Source organism: Diadema setosum, chromosome 9, assembly GCF_964275005.1.
Source record: "Diadema setosum chromosome 9, eeDiaSeto1, whole genome shotgun sequence".
NCBI lineage: Eukaryota > Metazoa > Echinodermata > Echinoidea > Diadematoida > Diadematidae > Diadema > Diadema setosum.
The window spans coordinates 39,829,243-39,850,361 of record NC_092693.1 but is presented as its reverse complement, the minus strand read 5'-3'; the positions used below and the strand labels follow the sequence as shown (position 1 = coordinate 39,850,361).

At 38.1% G+C, this 21,119-nt stretch overlaps 1 protein-coding gene across 1 annotated transcript in view; it reads left to right on the top strand.

Annotated features, from left to right (window-relative positions):
* Window positions 1-19,880, top strand: part of LOC140232678 (U3 small nucleolar RNA-associated protein 4 homolog) — a 118,760-nt gene extending 98,880 nt beyond the window's left edge. The window contains exon 15 of the mRNA XM_072312786.1: window positions 19,210-19,880. Coding sequence (XP_072168887.1) covers window positions 19,210-19,329 — 120 coding nt within the window. The 3' untranslated portion in view covers window positions 19,330-19,880. The remainder of the gene's footprint in view (window positions 1-19,209) is intronic.
* The last annotated feature ends 1,239 nt before the right edge of the window (window positions 19,881-21,119 follow it).

The following is a 21,119-nucleotide window of genomic DNA, read 5'->3' as shown; positions in this document are numbered from 1 at the left end:
CAGACTGACAGTGATCCTGCACAAGTAGCAGACAATTCATGTATCAGCTTCTGAGTTTTATCTGATATGTGGCCAATGTGAATTATATGGTTTTAGAATCATTTTATATACTTTTTTTGGGGGTCATATTGAAGCCATGTAATTATTTCTTTTTATATAAGACAAGAACAGACAGTAGATGCAATTTGAGAAGTGTTGTGTCTCTAATTGTAGGATTCTCAACTCAGCACAGAACTGAATAGTCAGGGACAGGAAACTCTTTCCTACAAAGCATCATAGGAAATAGCTACTAGAACAAGCAGTGCTATGAATTCATACCAGTCTGTAGTTATGTAGGTCAAGTTACCAAGGAGACGTGACCGTACTTTGTCAGTAAACGTTGAGTCTTCATTATATCTGATTAGTCTGGCTGGCTGAAATAGGTCACCCTGCACTCTTTACCCAAGCTCTAAAATATTTAATCTTAGATCGAAAGGCAGAACTGCATTCATTAGAGGTGATCACAGCTTTTTTTAGCAATTTTTGCTTTAAATTCACCGCTCTCCGTCTGACAGCCGACCAGGATGACCAGCATAACAATGACAACCAGGATTTAAAACTTCCTTCAAATTACAACCTACCATTTGAGAAAATCATAGTGCAAGAGGCTATGAGCCATCCTGTAGTGTGATAAGAGTTATCCTACTCAGTCAGTTAATGCTCTCAGCATTCTTCATGCATTAACACAGAGTTCTGAGCCCACAGCTTAGGAGCTATCAAAGTATGGGATACTTTCAAAGGAAACTAAAACCCAAAAGAGAAGTGTGGATTGAGTGAAAGCAGCAACATTAGTAGAACACATCAGTGAAAGTTTGAGGAAAATCTGACAATCGATGCAAAAGTTATGAAATTGTAAAGTCTTGGTGTTGGAACTGCTGGATGAGGATACTACTTGAGTTTATAGCATCGTGTGTGGACAACAATTTTAAAGAAAATATAAAGAAAATTAAACATGATTTCACTTTTCCAGCATATTTAAAGAGCACTTGGCTAACCACTTTCAGAAAGCAGGGGGAATAATTACTACATCTTAACATATGTCAGTATCAGGTTGATGGATTGTGTAATTTTCATGAAAAATGAATTCTTGTGGAATTCCCTTTATATTTTCTTTATATTGTTGTCCACACGTGATGTGTGAACTCTAGTAGTCTCCTCATCCTGTGGTTCCAACACCAAAACTTTAAAAATTCATAACTTTTGCATCGATTGTCCGATTTTCCTCAAACTTTCACTGATGAGTTCTACTAATATCGCTGCTTTCACTCAATCCACATTTCTCTTGGGTTTTGGTTTCCTTTAAAAAGTTGGGAGTCATGGCTGTTGACACAGCAGGAAAATGCAAAAGGGACAACCTCTGATGATATTACATTTGTAGATAAGAATAGAATAATATCAAGGAAAAAGGTAGTATGTACAGATTGACATGAATGGAGACATTATACACATCTCTGTGAGCAGTGAGCTGCATAATATCTTTATGTTTCCCCTTCAACCCTGTACCAGTAGATTTACAGAGAGTTCACATATTGTGTTAGACAGGCCCTCTGTGGAAATGGTTTTCCTGACTTAGCGCATCTTTGGCGCACATCACGGCCAGCGCCACGTTCTTGAAAGGGGGTGGGGGACCCATATTATATTTCTGGTGCTATTTCCGCGTGTCATCAGCTAACAACCCAAAAAAAAAAATAATAATAATAATAATAATAGTAATAAACAGATAAAAAGAAAAAAAAAAAGAGGCCTTTCCCGCACTTCTACCAGGTTTCATTGGCTGGCAACAAGAAAAACATAATTTTTTTTTTTTTTTCCTGGTGCCATTTCGAGGGGGGGGGGGGGGGGGAGTGGGGGCCCCAGGTGGTTAGACCCCTATGTATTCCTATGTATTATGCAAAAAAGTGCAGCTCCCCCTCCCCACTCCCCACCCCCTGCCCTGCAGTTAGCTATCTGCATGCAGAGAGACAGCCAATGTAGATAAACTGGTGTACAGTATGATAAAGTCAAGATTGGATGTGATTGGTCACATTCAAGGAGGGGGCGGGGCTTAGCGAGCTTTAGCCATCTGTAGGAAAGAATCGCTAGCTTCATTTCCATTCATTGTCTCAGCACAGGAAATAGATTATTGAGTTAAAAGTAGGTTTGGGCACTAAATCAAACAAACCACAATTGCACCTGCTAGGTTCATAGTATAGTTAGGGGCCCTAAAATGAATGTGATTGAACAATTTTGAAAGTTTCATCACAAATTTATCTGGTTACTTTGTTGAAAATTCAATCAATTTGTATTTCACAGAATAAAGAACCTATGGCAGTCTATTCACAGGAAACAAAAGAAGAGTATAAATGAGTGAGAAAGAGGAAAGAAGGGGGTAGTGAGAAAAGATATGTGGGTTGGTGACATCATTCATGTGCAGATTTAGCCTTATATGGGCAATTAACTAGGAGGTATTTGGAAACAATACCATACTAATACTGACAAATTTGCACTCATTTCCCTTCATGTGGCCTTCTTTCTATCACCGACCACAAGCTGTGCCACCCCACCCCCAAAGGCTTGGGCTCCGATCCAGAGTCTGACCATGGTTTGTTGTACAAGCTCTGTGCGTGTAGGATGACAAATCACAGGGATTTCTGTGAAACAGCCAATAGCTCATTACTAATGTGTCTGGGTGGAAACTCTTCAATGGCTGCCCCTTCACTCTCTCTCTCTCTCTCTCTCTCTCTCTCCCTCTCTTGCCCCGCCCCCTTATCTTCCACTCTTACTAAACCATGGATGATGGATTTTTTTTTCTTTATTGACAGAAAGTGAGGACAAATGACTGATAAACTTTGCTGTCACGCAATCTTCCCAGACAGCTTAAAGGAAGAATACGTGATTCTCATGATAGCGATGCCTTTTGCTTTTTACAGGTTTTGGGACCTAGTCCAAAATCTTTCACCATGATTTCACTAGCTGTACAAATTAATTTCTTTCATGATGAACCCAGATAATGATTGTTGAGAAAAGAGTCCAGCATGTTCTTTCGTTTGGACTTGGACGAGTGGACTTGACTTCTTTGGTAATCTGTTATACCATTGTCTTTCTCAAATGAAATTAATGAGAAAATGGCTACATCACTCAGGTGCAGTGCCTTATCTTTGCATATCTTGTCTGATGGTCTAAGATTTTGAGTCCTGTGAAAGATTATATTTTCCCCTGATGATTTTGCTTCAAATTACTCCTGGCACACTCTTTACAAGCCTGCGCTTATTTTGAGTATAATGTATTATCTTAATGTGACTGTCTTAGTGTCTCCTAACAAAATTAGTGATTTGAATTTGTCATATGATTGTGAAATTATGGTATGCCAGTATGGTTAAAGGAGAATGGAACCCAATGTATGGATTGAGTGAATGCAGCAACATTAGTAGAACATATCGGCAAAGTTTGATGAAAATTGGACGAGCCGTTCAAAAGTTCTGAATTTTTAAAGTTTTGGTGGAACCATCACTGGATAAGAAGACTACAACTCTTTATGAGATCACTCATGGAAAATGACACAAAGAGAATATGAAGAGAATTCCACAAAATTTCATATTTTATGAAAAGTACATATTTGCCTGACCAGTTAATGACATATGTATTACTTTCCCTGCTTTCAAAAGAAGTAAGTCAGATGCACTTTCATTACCAGGTATATTAAAAAGTGAAAATATGTTGAATTTTCATTATATTTTTATCATATTCCATATATCATGTCACAAAGCGTTTTGGCCTTCTCATGGCTGCACTAAAAATTGAAGAATTCCAATTTTCCTCAAGTTTTGCTGGTGTGTTCTACTGTTGTTGCTGCATTCCCTCATTTCACATATAATTTGTGTTTCATTCTTCTTTTAAGGTATATGATATTTGTGCCAGCATGGTTGTGATGTGTTTATGTGCTAGCATGGTTGTGGTGTGTTATTGTGCCAGTGTGGTTATGGTGTGTGTTGTGCTACCATGGTTGTTGCTTTGTGTTGATAAATCCAAATTGGTACGTGGTGCCAATAGAACTGTAATAAACTGAAGAAAGTCATGTTATACAATATTGAAGTTTTTACATTGAAAAGAAAAAAATATATAGGTGTTTAGTTATGGTCTTTGTGTTTTATTTGTTTGTGCTTTCTTCATTATTTCTCTGTAATGTTTTGTCTGTAGACATACGGGTAGCCTTGTGGATTCAATCTAGGTGCGACAAGATTAATACTGTCAATCCGTTTATGCAAAATTTCGTAATTGTCATGCAATGTGATTGATGCTAATCAAGGATTTCCATGTAGCCAGCTAAAGCGACAAATTATGCTCAAAACAAATTTAGATTTGGAAGCAGCTTCATTTGATTTTACAGGAGAATTAGCGCTCGAAGGAAACCCAGAACACCGTTGATGGATTAAATGGAACCCATGCAGACACTAATCAAGACTCACTTTTATTAATGTGAATGACACAGCTACCATTCTCTTCATATTGTATGTGACTGCACTGTAATTTAATCATGCAAGCAATGACAACTACAGTAGTAATCTTAGCTACAAATATTTCAACTCGCAGGCCATACATTACTAATTATGTTATACAATTACAATTATGTTCACACAATCTTGTACTTACATATTCAACTAAAGTTGCTCCAAAACATTCACCAAGGTACATGTACATTACATACACGTAATCACATTTTGATGCGGTGTAGTAACCAGTGTACATATTACAAAATATATCATGATTTTGTTGGCATGTTTCTGTTTTGTTTAGTAACTTGAAGATTGAATCTCTAAATATCTATCTATACCCTGATTTAATTTTTTGGTAAACTGTTAGTTCCAGTGTTTCCAAATGGTTCATCTAACAGCTGGTGGATAGATATGGAGTAAACATGTTTGTAGGTTTAAAGGAGAGCTTAGTGCTTCCAGGTAATACTCAAAAGTAAAACTTTCCCTTAATTACATCGCAATTTGTCAAGAGAATCCCTTCCTGCTATCACAAAAGAAGCCACATGATTGGCTGATATTGTTTTGCTTGTGTCAGTTTCTTTCACTTTCACTTCATGTGTTTTTGCTTCCTGTATCATCACAGTGTTTTTTTCTCCGACTCTGTGATACTTTCTATTTCTATAAGTTCCTTTCAATAGTTAACCTTATTTTTCTTCATAGTACATATTTTTGTTTTTCCCCGCATACTATTGCGTACTTATTTCAGTGTGTTTGCTGCTAGCTTTTTGTCCTTTATCCTATGCCCAAGCCACAATCTTGTCTGTCTTTCTGTCCATTTATATGTCTGTCTGTCTCTCGCTCCCTGGTGCTCTGTTCCCTCACCCCACTGATGAGAAAGAGGAAAGATGAGCAGTCAGAGAGGACGTCCAGGCGGAGAGAGGGCAGTATTTGGCAGGATTAGAGGAAGCCTCTTTCTATCATGACAGCTGAATTGGAAGCATCAGTGACTTTTAGCTTGACAACTGGTTTCTTGTCTTCCAAACTCAGACACCATCAACAGACTAGTCTTTGGCCCAGTCTCACAACTCATAACTTCTTAGAATTACTAAATACCAGTTCCAAATCTTACTCCCCCCCCCCCCCCACCTTGAGATGTCACATAGAGAGACCAGTGTGCATGAGTGCAATAGTGGTAGTACTGTTAGAGTTTTGAAGCTGATCAATTTCAGATATCATAGGAAATCCTGCAGAGATAGTATGAATATTGAGTATTAAACATTGAAGTGTTTACACAGAGATGGTAGACATCTGCACCTTGTGCTCCTAGGAAAAGATTAATTCCTAATGGCAATGAGACGGGCTTGAATGTGACCATTTGGCAATTGGTATGACCTGACGTAGTGACAGAACAGGATCAAATTAACCCGTTGAGGACGAGTCCCATGTATACTTGGGCAGGTGTCTATGGGAAATGCGTGTTGTAGCAAAATCAGCCCGTCCTCAACGGGTTAAAGGACCATTATGAAGTCAAAGACAATTACAGGCTGTAGGACAGTATTTGTACATTTTTCTCTGAAATTCATTTTATAGCTTTACCACTTTTTGATCACACTCTATATCTGTTGATTCTCATGGTCTATTTTGTATGGACAGTGCTAGTTATTGCTGCAAAAGCCTGTTTATGGAGACTATCATGACACTGCCAAACTTCTGGTTTGAGTTATCATGATGCCCGTACAATTGGTACAGAGGGGAAGTGTTCAATGATGCCACTATTGGTGGCGCTGCACTGGGCAAGGCTCCCCAATATTTGTGGCCTGACTCACTTGTGCATCCATGGTTCAGACAGGGACTTTAGGGGTTGTGTCGCGCCGATCCCAATCCCCGCTTCTCGTCCGAGGGGGGTGTCTCATCGGAAGTGTGGCGTTGAGGCGGGGCGGACAAAGCACTTCCAAATGTTGCTCGCATCAACAGGAGCTTACAGGTTGCGTGTCAGCAGCAAATTTGCGCTTAGCACGCTCTGAGATCGTCATCATGCGATGTTAGCCGATATTACTGTAGTCTCTTCTTCTTCACATCCATCCTTACAGTGTCTTAAAGGCGCTGATTCTCCCTCACTGCCCTGTCTCAACATTAAATTTGATATCATTTAAAATATCTTCTCCTTTTTTGGTTCCTGCACATGCTGCCGAGGATTCCTGGCCCTACTATATAGATCAAATTAACCAAGTTTCATGATGTATTAAATGTACAAGTTGTCAATATTTGCTTATGCTACAACATGGGTAAGACAACTAAGTAGCCATGAATGAATGAAGAAAGATTGCAAGTATCACCATAGCGTGTCAACAAAGTAATACGTAAGTGCACATTTACTTTATGATACATGTATATGGAACATAATGATAAGTAGTATAACAGTATCAGAAAGAGATCAGGAGGAAAAAATCAATATCGAGGTTTGTAAAGAAATTTCCTTTTCTCGTCTAGATGAGGCTACCACATTGATATTATTTATTTTACTTGCAGGAAATATTGTTTTTCAGTCTTTGCAAATTGATATGACAACTTTCATGAACTTTCAGTACAGACCTAAAAATTTTCAATTATGAATTTTTTCGTCCATTCAGACATGGGAAATGTCAGTGTTTCATAAAATCTATTCATTTATCTTAGCTGCTATAGTGTTTTAGAATAGTTGTTGAAACTTTGATTTGAAGTAGACTAAACATGAAGACTTTGTTTACTTCCTGGAGGATGCATTCCTGGATGTACAACTTCCGAGAATGAAAAAAATCGATCCAGTCCCAGAACAATCATAGAGTTAGTACAAGTTGCTGAATGACATCATTGGTTAACTTTATGTGATTGCTGGTTATCTGATTTTTTTTTAATACTTATGACATCTAAAATGAAGATATTATATTATTGTGACATTTTATGAAATATGAATCATCAATGGAAAAGTTGAGGAATTGCCCATGGAATTTCAAGAAAATGAAAGATGATCTATCAACATATTTCTAATACAGCACATGTCAGTCCCCTAGACATTCAGTTATTGGAAATATGACTATGAATGTGACTGATGAAATATGAAAAGAAAAAAGTTGTTTAGCAAAATGAAGGTGAAAACAAAAATGAACAGTGGGGAGAAACATACGACGAGAGAACAGAGTAAAATGACATAGATGAGTAGAGATCATTTGTCTTAGGGAAAAAAAAATGACAAGAGCTTGAAGTCTAACTCCTCGCCCTTCTCTCTCTCTTTCCAACTATCTTTCATTCTCTTTCTCTCCTGTTCTATCTCTGTCTCTTTCTTCCTCTTTCTGGCTATTTCTCACTCTCCCCATTTCCTCTCTTCTCCCTCTCACTTGAAGTCGCCCACGCAAGAGAGTCCCATTGTCAAGTCTGCCAGTGATAACTACCCATAATGCCCCAGTGACAAGCCGCTGGCTGATGAGTCATGGCCGAGATGCTTGCGTGTTGTGTCTGGGTCTCTGTCTCTCCCAGGGGCTCCCTTCACACGACATTGGCTAGAAATACGATTCAAGGGACACGTGTGAAAGCTCCCCGCCGAGCGATAAACCCCCCCCCCCCCAATCTTTTCCTCCATCCAGTTTTCTCTCTGATTCTGCTGTCTCTCCCCGCCTCCCTTTCTCCCCTGCCTCCATTGACATATGCTGTTTACACCCGGCTCATTTGCAGTTGCCCTTATATCAGAGCCAAGAGAAACATTTTGGTGTTGTGTCTGGGTTTCCCCGTAGAGTCTTTCTCACCTAACCCAAATAAAAGACATGATAGAAATTGAGAAGGGACTAGAGAGGGTGACATAATAATTCATCAAGAGGAACATTTCCACATTATGGCTTGCCAAATTGTGCTCAGGAGATTAAAAAAAAAAATATATAAAGAATTTCCTTCTGTGTGGTTACACATAAAATTTGTCTTTAGTGACATGATTATGTCAAGCTTTAAAGGTTAAATGTAATAAATGTGAGCCCTCTTGTGTCAGGCAAGAGTAATCTTCAGTAGATGAAGTCTGAATTCATCGCTGATTTGTAAAGTCCATTTGGGATTACTGATCATAGTGTGGCATACTGCTGCAAACATCACTTGCTGATCATGTGTCTTCTATACCACTTACCTCATGGTTGAAATTCAAAGTCATTTCTCTATTTGCAATTGCATTATACAGTTGTAATGCTGTCTCAGAAAAATTCATGGCTACATGATGTAGTCAGGTATCATCACATTACTCTCTTTAGAATGTGTATTGTACGTGTGGTATTACTGCTTCACATTTTTGTGCATGCGTACTGTTCTTTAGATAGTTGAAATCATTCATTCTCGTGGAGAGTTCTGCCTTAATTCTATTTTCCCTTCATTTTCCACCTGTTATCAATTAAAGTTCAGTTGTGAAAAACTTCTTACTTCCATGTTTATAGTGAGGCCTTTGAATTCTTATCGTCTAAAAATAAAGATGTCTGCGTATATTTGACATCAATTAAAGTTGCTTTTGAACAAAAACTGCCTTCCTTTCCATGACCCTTGAACATCCCTCTCCATGACTCTCACACCTCCTCTCTGACCCTTGAACCTTTCCTTCATGACCCATGAAGAGCCCTCTCTATGACCTTTGCACCTTCCCCTCCATGACCTTTGCACATCCCCCTCCATAACCCTTGAATATCCCTTGCACTTTCTTTACGACTCTTGAACCTTCTCCTCTATAGGCGTTAAATATTTCTCTTCATGACCTTTTTCTGCATGACCCTTGCACCTTTCCCTCTATGACCTTTGCTCCCTCCCCTCTGTAATCTTGCACTCAACTCCCCAATAGGGCAGCAGCTATGCCTGATTTAATGCAACCATCAAACCCTAGAAAGTACATACCTATAGTGTGATCCTTGTGTGTTTGTTTGTTTGTTTGTTTTAATGTGATTGTTATTTTTTCATGTTAGAATTTCATAGGGTAGAGTAACAGATGATCTTTTTTTAATAAAAGCCAAAGTCTCTTAATTGCTAAACTTAGTATTGAACACTTTTCAGAAGATTAAAGTTCCTATTTCTCTTTCATATTGGCAAATTGAAGTTAAATTCTCTCTGATTTAATGCTCATTTCCAGTTCTGTTTGATCTTTCTCCACAATAAAACAAGTTTGTTAGTTAGGAAATATTAATCTTCTTACGTGCATGAAGTTTCTTTGTCATGCAACTTCAATGGATTTTCATATGACAGAAATGCAATCAAGAATCAGTGTTAGACAACATGATATATGGCAAAAGATTTGTTTTCCTCAATGTGAATACCCTCCCTGCCCTGTCCCTCCACACCCCCCCCCCCCCATCCCATCTATCCGTGAGACAGACAGCAGCCTGCTAAACTCTGCCAAGGTATTTCACAGGCAGACAGATTAGAATGGCTTTCACTTGACATGTAAAGATGGTGACAATGTGATGAGCCAAAGGCCTGTCCCCAGCACACGTACCCTGGCCTAGTCCCCCTCTCTCTTCCCTCGCTTGTCCTCTCTTGCTTAGTTGTGCCAAGGAAAATCGTGGGGTGAAATTTAATGAACTTAAAAGTTGATAGCACCTTAGTCATATTCCCTCCCTAAATTTGGCATCCCACTTCCAGCTATGCTAGTACTATATATAAATTGAATCCAACGACAATACATTCATGTTACACACTCTCTCTCTTCTTCTCGTAGATGAAAATGAGTATTTTTATTGAATCTCAGTCAATCATTTATTTTGTTGCTCAAGTTTGCAAAGATATGGATTTATCTTCATTCTTGCAATTTACCTTCCATCAAATTAAAAAAAAAAAATTGAGGGGGTAAAAATGAGTTCTGATATAAAGAAAACAAAATCATACAGTTCTGCACAAAAGAGCAAGTTACAGTATTTCAGTAATGTTCTGAGTGCTGTTGAATATATCGCAAAAGAATTGTTTTGCGATGATTGAAAAGTTTATGAATGAGAGTAAATAAAAGCATGTTGCTTGTAAATGTATTTCCTGTCACTCGAAGTCAGCAATGTGTATTTCAAATGTTTGGTGATCTCTCTATAATGTTTGTATTTACATTTTATTTGACCCCAGACTAAGTATAATCTCTTCACGACAGTTATGTTTAAGCAGTTAACAGATAAAGGGATGTCCTGTGTATAAATATGTCATCAATGTTAGTAGTTTCCCATCAAACGATCACTATTTCTGATATCACACAAGGCCCATTTACACTTGCTTGGAAAAATCGTGATTTTTTTCTAAAATCGCGACATTTGGGTGCAAGTTGCTAAGCAACTGCACCCAAACGCCCTCGAAACATCGCCAGAAAAATCGCCGCGATGTTTGAGGCGAAGTTTAGCAAGTGTAAACCCAAGCTGCAGAAATATCGCGATTTGTCATCATGTGACTTTCGGTATCGGATTGCACCGGGAGTTTACGCGTGCTCCTGATCCCTCTTTGGAACATGTGGAGAGTATGTCGGCGGCTGGCCAGAGTACACAGGTAAACGGCCGATCCTTGGCTCGTGGTCTCTCACCTTCCTGATGAAACTATATTGTATATGAAAACTAGTAACAAACCTGAAGTTCTCCAACCACGTATCATCACCCCATAACGACTTAACAAAATAATGTTCTCCCAGAAATGCGTTGATTTTGGAGTGCCCATACTGCTCTCGATATACGTTGATTTTGTGGAATACAGGAGTACGTAACAAATGTCAGTAAAACAATGGTGGGTTCTTGCTGTCGCCTGATGAAATACCAGTCCTAAAAAACGAGCCTACTTCTCACTTTCGTTATATCGGCGAAATTTCATGATCCTCCTGAATGCTACTGTCATCAACTTTCCCATACTAGGCTGAAATTTTACACACATGCTACGTATGTAATCTAATATAGCAAGCTATATAGTTTTACCGTAAGTTCACACTCTCGAGAAACACAAATTTATGTGTGCCTTGGACTGATAAAAAGCCCTGGCTCAACGTTGTTAACCAGCTAGCTAGCTGTGAGCAAAATAGACTGCACGAATAGAGGTAAATTACACATGCGCACTACCGACCAAAAAATTGTGATGTTTCGTGAAGCTCAAACCTCGCGTGCTTTTCGCAAGTGTAGACGGTGGAACCAAAATATCGCGATTTTAAAAATTGCCCTGTTAGTAGGTGTAAATGCGGCTATTGTTAAAACCATGCAAATTAAGACCACTAGCCAATCAACTGTAAGCATTTTGGGTTATCGCCATGGTTACAATTCAGGGATTGCAAAATGATGGGTCAAATGTATCTCAGTGGGACCGTCAAAAAAATCAGTTTGTGTGATTGGCTAACACACTGATGGTCGATTGGGGGATTTCTTCTGTTGTAACACCTATTCAGCATCCAGCTAACAGTACCGGTACTGCCAGTAAGCAATGTAGACTGTATGGAAACAACAGAGCAAATTTAGCTGAAAATTCCTTGCCGTCAAAGCTGATTGCTTATTTCATTTATAGTGGCTAGTTCTCTGTATGATTTTCATCTTTCTTTCTTTCTTTCTTTGTTCTTTTCTTTTTATCAAAGGAGGGTATGCCCTGGAATGAGATTGAAATTATCATAACTCATTAGAGTGCCCCCAGTAGTGAAAGCCATGTAGGTAATTACAATCACACAAAAAAATAATAATAATGAAAAAATACTTTTGCATGCAGTTCTTGCAGTTCTTGCAGGTATTAAAGGAAATGGTGGTATGAAGTTATTTATGGGAGGAAGTAATCTTTATGCTGGTAATATTCCAGATTGAATGGAGAAGCCTCGACTAAAGTTTCATTTCATGAACTAACAGGTATAAGAAATTATGCAAAGTCATTTACAAAAAGCAAAGCAGATGCAGAAAGGTAGAGAAGTTTCTTATCTTGCTGTAGAAAGTTTTCATAAAGCGAGACAACAGCTTGAATTTAAGGACATGACGAGGCCAGTGGAAAGGGTAAAACTTTGCTAGAAAATGTCGATATCTGTAAAAAAAGAAATGAGACAGAAAAAGAATAAAGGACTTGGCAATGAGAGTGGAGGAATCCTGGTAAAGCCTGGCTGGAATAATGAGTGGTCTGGCTCTAAATCTATTTTGACATAGAGTAGTTTAAGATTCACTTCACAACATGGCATGATGTGTGGCATGAATATTCATCGACGCTGTAATAAGTGCCTCATGGCAGCTGCGTGTGAATTCCTCTTTACTACACTTATTGTTCGCTTGACGAGGTCTGTTCTTCTTGATTATGAAGTATTTATCATGACGCCTGTTACATCCAATTTTGTTTTCAGAGAAGAGCGTAAGTTACAGAACTTTCTAGACACTGGGGATAATGACCATGTGAGAACTGTGTATGATAGAAACTGGGGGGTTGTGTTTCATTGATCAGCATCGAATGTCAGTGATGATAAATGACAAATCCCATCCCTTTTTATTTTGTTTGTTTATTGATGATTTTTAGGTTAAAGCATTGAATTTTGTGAAATTGTGTAGTCGTAAAGGAGTGAGCTGTGTCAGAAAACATTCGCTAAAGGACAAGAAAGTGACTGAGATGGAGGCAGTGGTGATAGTCATGTCACATCAGTGGCCTTGTGGTAATAGCACAATCCTTCAGTCTCCCCTCTAGCTTGTCATCAGCAGTGTGAGAGGCCAAGTACTCCTGATCCTAGGCTTGGTCCTGGCTAATCTTGGTTGGTGGTGTGCAGGGCCAAAGAACCAACAGAAACTCTGGGAGAGACAGACAGACAGACAGACAGAGTGAAATGATTGAGTAAGATGAATAGGATCCCAGTCTCCTAAAAACTCTGTGTACATTCTGTCTGTCATCACCATGAAAACTGATCCCATGTCACACTTGTAAATGGACTCAGACAAAGTCAACTCTTTCATCTCCAAGCAGCAAGTCTGGAGTTTGGAGCGCTGGTCCTGGTAGAGGGCAAGGACGATGACTCAAGCCCCATGGGATCTCTTCAAGGCTGTGATTTGCCATTTGTGTTGTCACCTTATTACCCTTGGTCATCACCCCACAGTGATAGCTCTCCCTCAAAGTATTTCTCCTCAAATGAATCAAACATGTTGACATTTCCTCTTCTCCAGAAGCAATCTCCAATGTTCTATTCCCACACTTCTCAGCCAATGGGCCTTCATGTCGGCCATCATGTTGGCCAAAAATGAAATAAGATAAGATTAATATTAGATCTAATTGGGTCTCAGAAAATTCTGTAGGAGCCAAAGTGAGCCTTGGGTTGAAGAGCGTTGAGAAGCATGGTTCTATGACATCATCAGTGCAAGAAACCTTGTTTGATTGTTTGTATGTCTTTATTTACTGGTAATATTTTGTTTTCCTAGATGAGATGGTGACTAATCTTTTGTTTTCCAAAGCCAAGAATGTGCTCAAAATTTCAACTCTTGGATGAAAGGTTGATGTAGTGTTTGTTTATTTGTTTGTTTGTTTGTTTTTGTTGTTTGTACAATACCATGTTATCTCGTTGGGTTCCCTGCCCCATTCTCTCTCACATTCTTTATATGGCAAGTGGGCAGTGGAGAAAGACAGGTTATATCTTTCGTGAGTTCTGTCACGAAAGGAAAGTTGAAAAGTAGCATGAGACATTTACAAACTTACTTCCAGTCTCGCAGTATATATACTATTTAAGTAGGTTTTTGCTCTGTTTTGTTTTGTTTGTTTGTTTTTTGCTGTTATGTATGAAGTAAAATTAATAGTTCAGTTTTTACAATTGAGTCACAAACCAAGAAACAGTGAAAGGCTATGCCTGTACCACTTCTTGTATGCCACTTTCCACAGTGTACATATTCTGCATCATGTGTGGTTTTATTTATCTCTAAGACAGTCACCTCAATCTGTTTGATGGAAAGTATTCTGCAAAGACGATTGCTCATTTTTTTTTCCATGCTGCGTAATAATCACAAATCTAATGAGCAAATCATATTTTCTGCTTTAGACAAAAAAAAAAATACTTGCCTGTCACTTTTAGAAAATGAATTTCATTTCCAAGTGGAGAAGACAGTGATGAAAGAAAATCATCTGCTTTTCATTAATCACCACTAAACAATGAAACTTGGTGAGATGTTGGAATGCATCAACATCTTATGTGTACATCAAGACATCAAGACTCTTACCAGACAAACGACAGCTAAAAGACTAATTGTCATCAGATGATTTGAATTTGAATCTCCAGTAGCGATGATAGGTTAGCAACCATATGAATGCTCCTACATGAGAATATCTATCAAAACTTGGGTTAGAGTCCTTTAATCACCTGTGAGCTTACATTCCGTCATGAGCCGCGCGTTCAAGGGTTGAGGTAGTCACGTTTTCGCTTTGTACCACCATGTACCACAGAATGCTTGCATTAACCCAAGAAAATACCAGCTGAGAGGATCATTGTTCCCATAACATTTTTTCCCCCTTGGCTTTGCTCAGCAATTGGAAATGATCTCTTTTTATGAAAACACTGAAGAATAAAAGATCACTCATCTGCAGACTTTTAACAAACAGCTTTTTTTTGTTTTATTTTTGATTGAAAGTAGTATTATGTGTCTGATAATTTGATGTCTAAAAGGAGTAGAAGAATATCTTTGATTTAACCAGTCTGCTTAGCACCTGTCATACTGTGCATTCACATTGTGCTATCCATCTCTCAAATGAAGGACAGCTGTTTTACACTCTATATTCTCGGAAATCTCACTTGAAAATTTTGGCGCAAAAATGAAAATAGAATAAACAAGTGTCAAAATAGGATAAAGCTATAAACATCTGAGTGCAAATATGACAAAGATTACAAATCAAACTGCAATCTCAAACATTTTCTATATTTGGAAAAAGTCTCTTCATTGGCCAGGAGTCTTTGACACAAGCATTGTGTTTAACTTTGCCACAAATAGCAAAGTCAAGTGAACAAATTAGTGTCCTGAGAAATAGCACTCCTTGTTCAAGTCTACATTAATAACTGGTACAATTCAAATGAGAAAAAATAAAGTTTGTCCTTTGAGAGTTTGTCAAATGTCACGAAGCAATGATATTGGTATCAATCACATTTGTTCATCAAATAACATGAGTACAGTGGGTCTCAAGTCTCTTGATAGCATGCTCGCCTTTTTTGGAGTGAATTAAAAACAGAAAGAATTATATTCTTTGTTTCACACTACTGTGGAGTCGTTTTTGTGTAACAATAACTTTAAAGTGAGAGTTGATGACTTAATACAATTCAGTAGGAGACCTATTAGTCAGGTTCCATGACATTTGCTCCTGTGACAATTGCTCCCATGAAATACCTGCACGCTAAGCCAAACATAAAGTCTATCCACAAACATAACCCTAACCCAAACCCTAATCCTAATCCTCGCATCAAACTAAACCTAAAGCCCTATCACAACCATAACCCTAAGTCCCTGGAGAAAATAAGATGGGAGTGATGTGAATACCATCATCTCCTCTTGTTTTGTGATTAGGAATGATATCAAGCTTTGTGAATTGTCTGCCATGATTTGTGGAACCCTCTATCATACTTTTAAAAATCAACCCAGATAAACGAATTAAAGTCCTATGAAACCAGAAACATTAGCAGCATGAAACTGTTGTGAATTAGAGCCAACAGCCTTTTCCATGGCATGAAACTTATGCAAATTGGCACTGGCATTCACTGTATTACGTAGACAAAAAAAAACAACAACAACAACAACAACAACAGCAACATTCTTTTGCATTTTACTTTTGCAAATCTTGGCTCTTCACGAAATTCGTGAAAATGTGATATATAAGAAAATTTATGGTTTGACAGTATTTGAGCCTGAGCGGGTCATTAGTGTAGAATGGCTAGTGCTATCAGATATTGCCACTTTCAACCATGATAGTTGGATCAACAACAAGGGCAATGGTGAGGCTGACTTCATCTTGGGTTTGAACTTCAGACAGACACATACGAAGCCAGTCAGACTCACTTACTAGTTCACAACCAATGGCTGATCATTTCAGATTTTAATCTAAATCATGTGATATGATACAATGTCATGAGAGTTAATTTTCTGTGTGTGCCTGCAAGGGATTCTGAGTGGAGAGAATGTCTCCTTTTTATCTGGATGTATTCAACTCGTCATGATGAAAGTAAGATTATACAGAGATCACAGTAGCAGAAGTATTATGTTTGTACACATGTATGCACTTAAATGAATTTTGATTTTGATGTCCAACTTTTGCTGAGAGCTTATTGAGGTACCAATAGTAAGATTAAAGGGATGATACAGTTTCAGTTGAAATGGGGCTTGAGGATTCCAATGTTTTTTGGTGATGATTTTCTTTTAAATATTGAGAAACCTCATTTGAAATATGAAACATAATTCTAAGAGGAACTCAAAGTGCATTTGATGAACATTAGTTTTGAAATGGCTGAGGTATCCAAAACAGCTATCCTAATAAAAGATGGGACTCACCTTTTATTAGGATCCCTTTGTTTTACTCTGTTTTGGGGTATCTCGGCCATTATAAAACCAAATTTCATCAAATAAAATTTGAATTTCTCTTAGTATTGTGTGCTTTTTTTTTTACCTTTCATAAAGCAGGTTCTAAGTATCTCACAAAAAGTGAAGATGTGAATTTTCCCTTTAACCTAGCAGTGCTCATATAGTCTGACTTCATCCACAAGGTGATCAGAGTACTTTATGAGACATTTGAGGAATAAATCTTGTGCTGAGAGAAACTATTGATCCTAGCATAACTGATGACATGCATATCATGTTTTAAGACCTCTGCTAGCTCCAGAATGGAAAAGATTTTGACATCTTGTCAGGATTTGTCTCCACTTTTGTAAATTAACCATTCCCTTCACTGCCCCCTGGATTTACCTCAAAGTCTTCAACTTTTATATTCAAGCATTCCAAATCCCTAAGCAGTAATATTATACAGTCATACCTCTTATGTCGGTTAATGCATTTGTAACTGATTAACATTTACCTGTAAATAGAATCAAGAAAGGTGTTGAAATCCTGTCTTCAAATTCAGTGCTTTTATCCATTCAGGGGCTTTTAGCATCCAAGCAGAATTTCAGAACACTTCTAATTATGTCACCAATGACCTTATCAAAATTACCAAGGTACCACAGAAGTCTGAAAGAGGAAATAGTATGCACAGACATGTAATCATTCTCTCAAGGTAGCCTTGAGGCACATACAATGCTCAGACAGCAATCAAATTCATCACTAGATGGCATTATTCTATTTTTAGTACTACATACATGATCAAATACACTGTAATAGACATAATTGGTTTTTTGTTGAAGCTAACTCCACAGTGTAACCCCAAAATGACACACACACATACACACACAGAAAAAAAAGCACATAGGGCAAAAAAATTAGGGAGACTGTCACCTTTAACTGTCACGTTTGCAAAGAGTGCGTGACAGAGCGCTTCTCTTCAAGTTTTTTGTTTCCTTTCCTGCTGCGAGGAGGCAGATTTTGGCTCATAGAGAGCAGCAATCCAGCTATTTCTAGCTTCACTTGGCATTTTAGATTAAACTTGCAGTGTCTGATGAGTTGCTCAAAGTTTGTTTTGTCTGTTCAGAAAAGGGGGGGGGTGCATTATTTAGCACTGACACACTCAGATCTTTACCAAAAAAGAAAAGAAAAAAGAAGAGTTAACTGCAAGATTTTCTCATTTCCACTGGCTCCTCACAAAGCCTTCTTGATTTCCGGCACACAATGGGATGATCAATGATCTCAAGTCCTTGCTTCCTAAAGCAGAAGAATTTGAGCACATATTTCCAGTCTGTTACATCATATTCCTGATGGCTCTTTGGATGATTCGTGATCTGATTCTAATATGAAAACTCATGACTACATTCTGTGATTTTCAAGTGTATCTTTCTTTGAATACCTTGATAAAATCTAGTTGTTGTTTTTTTCTGAGCTTGTTTGATGCGTATTGATCAAAATACTCTTTAAGCCTTGTATAATGTGCCTGTGATTGTGTTCAAAGTGATGCACAATTTTCAAGCCCTACTGTAGATTTAGAAATTCTGTATGCAGTATTTGACAAAGTCATGTGAAAGCCCTGAAATCTTTCATTTATCTTCATTGATTTTTTTTGTCATTCTTGTGCGATAAAAGATACAATGTTCAGGGAATTGACCTTGCCTGTACCAAGTCCTAGCAAACAGAGATCAGAGTTTTAAGACAGACTTTCTTCAGACTGAAATATATCAAGTTGAGGGTGATGATTTAGCACAGAGGTACAAATCTGTGAGTATGGTATGGTAGCAGTCACTTTGTTGCCCTAATTTACAGGGCCACTTGTCCACAATGTTAAAATGCAGCTGTTAGTACTAATATGTACAAGTCATTTACTTATAGACTAGTGCTGATTGCTTAGTCAGGCAACCAAATTGTATAACTGTTTGATAGTGTATTTCACAAATTATATCATAATTGGAGAATTTTTTAGATGTGAGTGACTCATATTGAGCTTTGGAAAGCTAAAGTGTAGGTTGGTGATGAACAGCCTTTGTGACACAGTTCTTCCCACACCTGTTTTTCTTCATTCTTGCTTGTCTTACACCCATTTCCAGCACCTCCAGTCCCTTTTATTATACCAGGTATTTCATGGAATATCATTATACATTTATTTTCTCACTGATTATGTCTCTCTTTCCCCTACTCTCTTTTTTTCTCTCTGACTCCAGACGATCATGTTTATTGGTATGCTGGAAGACCCTGGAAACCTGGTCTTGGTAGAGCGCCCTCAACAGGCCATCTTGGAACAACTGCCAGCAGCATTTCCAGTCAAGAAATTTGGCACATAGACAGACAGACAGACAGACAGACAGACAGACAGAGATAAGAGAATGGTGAAATCCCTCTCTCAGCTACAAGTAGTTTCTGGTGCGGTATTTCTCAGTATTACTTTCTGCTTCCCGGATTTCATGATCGGCCATTTCTGTACTGGTGTGTGCATAAATAATATTTAATGCTTGTCAGAAATCATTGGTCAAGGTGAGATTAAGTGGAGGGTGTATTTCAAAGAAGGGTTGCTCTCAGTTAGCACTGAATAAGATTGGCACACATTGGTTAAAAACAATATGTACTCACACTTTACAGCTAGCCGCTGTATAAGTTGGATTGTACAATCCTGTCCACATGAGTGAAGAAATATCAGAATTAAAAGAGGCAGATAGTGCTGAAAAAAAAGAGGAGACTGGTATAAAAGCAAGAAACAAGATTAAAAGCCAAGTGAAGAGGACTGACACATATGAACTTCAAGCAAAATGACAAAAACTCATTCTCATTTCCAATGCCAAGACACTACAGCAAATTAAACATGTTTTTGGCATGAGATTTTGAGTTACTTCATTAAAAAATCAAATTCCCCCCCCCCCACCTCAAAAAAAGGGGAGGAAATGAGAAAGAAGAAGATACCCTGCTAAGTAAGCCCATCAAGAAGACTTTATTTTCAGTCTGTTTGTGAACATCACGATTGGATTGGATCAGACATTCTTCCTGCCTCTTTGGTAGCCATGGCAACCAGTATGGAGGTGACTGGAAATCAGGCAGTGTTTGAGAAAGGCGGACTTCAGCAAGTCTAGGGAAAGAACCAGTCTGACCCGGCACGCTCCATGACGACCATGCCATGGAAGATACAGGCTGCAGAATTCAGTCATATCACACCTACCTCTTTCTCTTTCAGGAAATGTCAAAGTTATGTTCATTCCTCAACATGTATAGAAATCACAGAAATGCCTTAGATGCATTATGAATTCTATAGTCTATGATGTTTTGTCATTTTTCATCGGGTAACATAAATATGCAAGTTAATTGACATTAGTTTATGAGCTTTCCAGATATGCATTGAAATTCAATTGCAGTTAATTGACTATGGGGCCTTCTAAAAAAAAAAAAATAAAAAAAAATCTGAGGTAAATCTCCTTTAGATCTAATAATCTTAAAATATTGAAAGTATGTTGTTATTTTGTTTTCCACTTTCATTCAAAACAGCTGTGTAGATCGTTTTCTTGGCTTTTTGTCCTCAGACTTATTCCAATGAATTCAGATTACATCGTGAGGTCAGTCCTAAGTAGACTAACTAGGAAACTTTGTTTAAGACTGGATGCCCTAACACTTAACACAGATATGATTATGAAGAATGATTTTGGTGTGAGTGTAATTATTGTCATTTTGGGTTTTTGAATGTGGTTTTCAAGTTATTTTGATTACGAAACTGTTGGCCAGATGTGTGAGAAACTGACCTTAGTTTGATAACGTGGTGCCTTCTTTCAGATCACAAAAGAAACTGACCTTAGTTTGATAATGTGGTGCCTTCTTTCAGATCACAAAAGAAACTGACCTTAGTTTGATAATGTGGTGCCGCCTTTCAGATCACAAAAGAAACTTACCTTAGTTTGATAATGTGGTGCCACCTTTCAGATCACAAAAGAAACTGACCTTAGTTTGATAATGTGGTGCCGCCTTTCAGATCACAAAAGAAACTGACCTTAGTTTGATAATGTGGTGCCTCCTTTCAGATCACAAAAGAAACTGACCTTAGTTTGATAATGTGGTGCCGCCTTTCAGATCACAAAAGAAACTGACCTTAGTT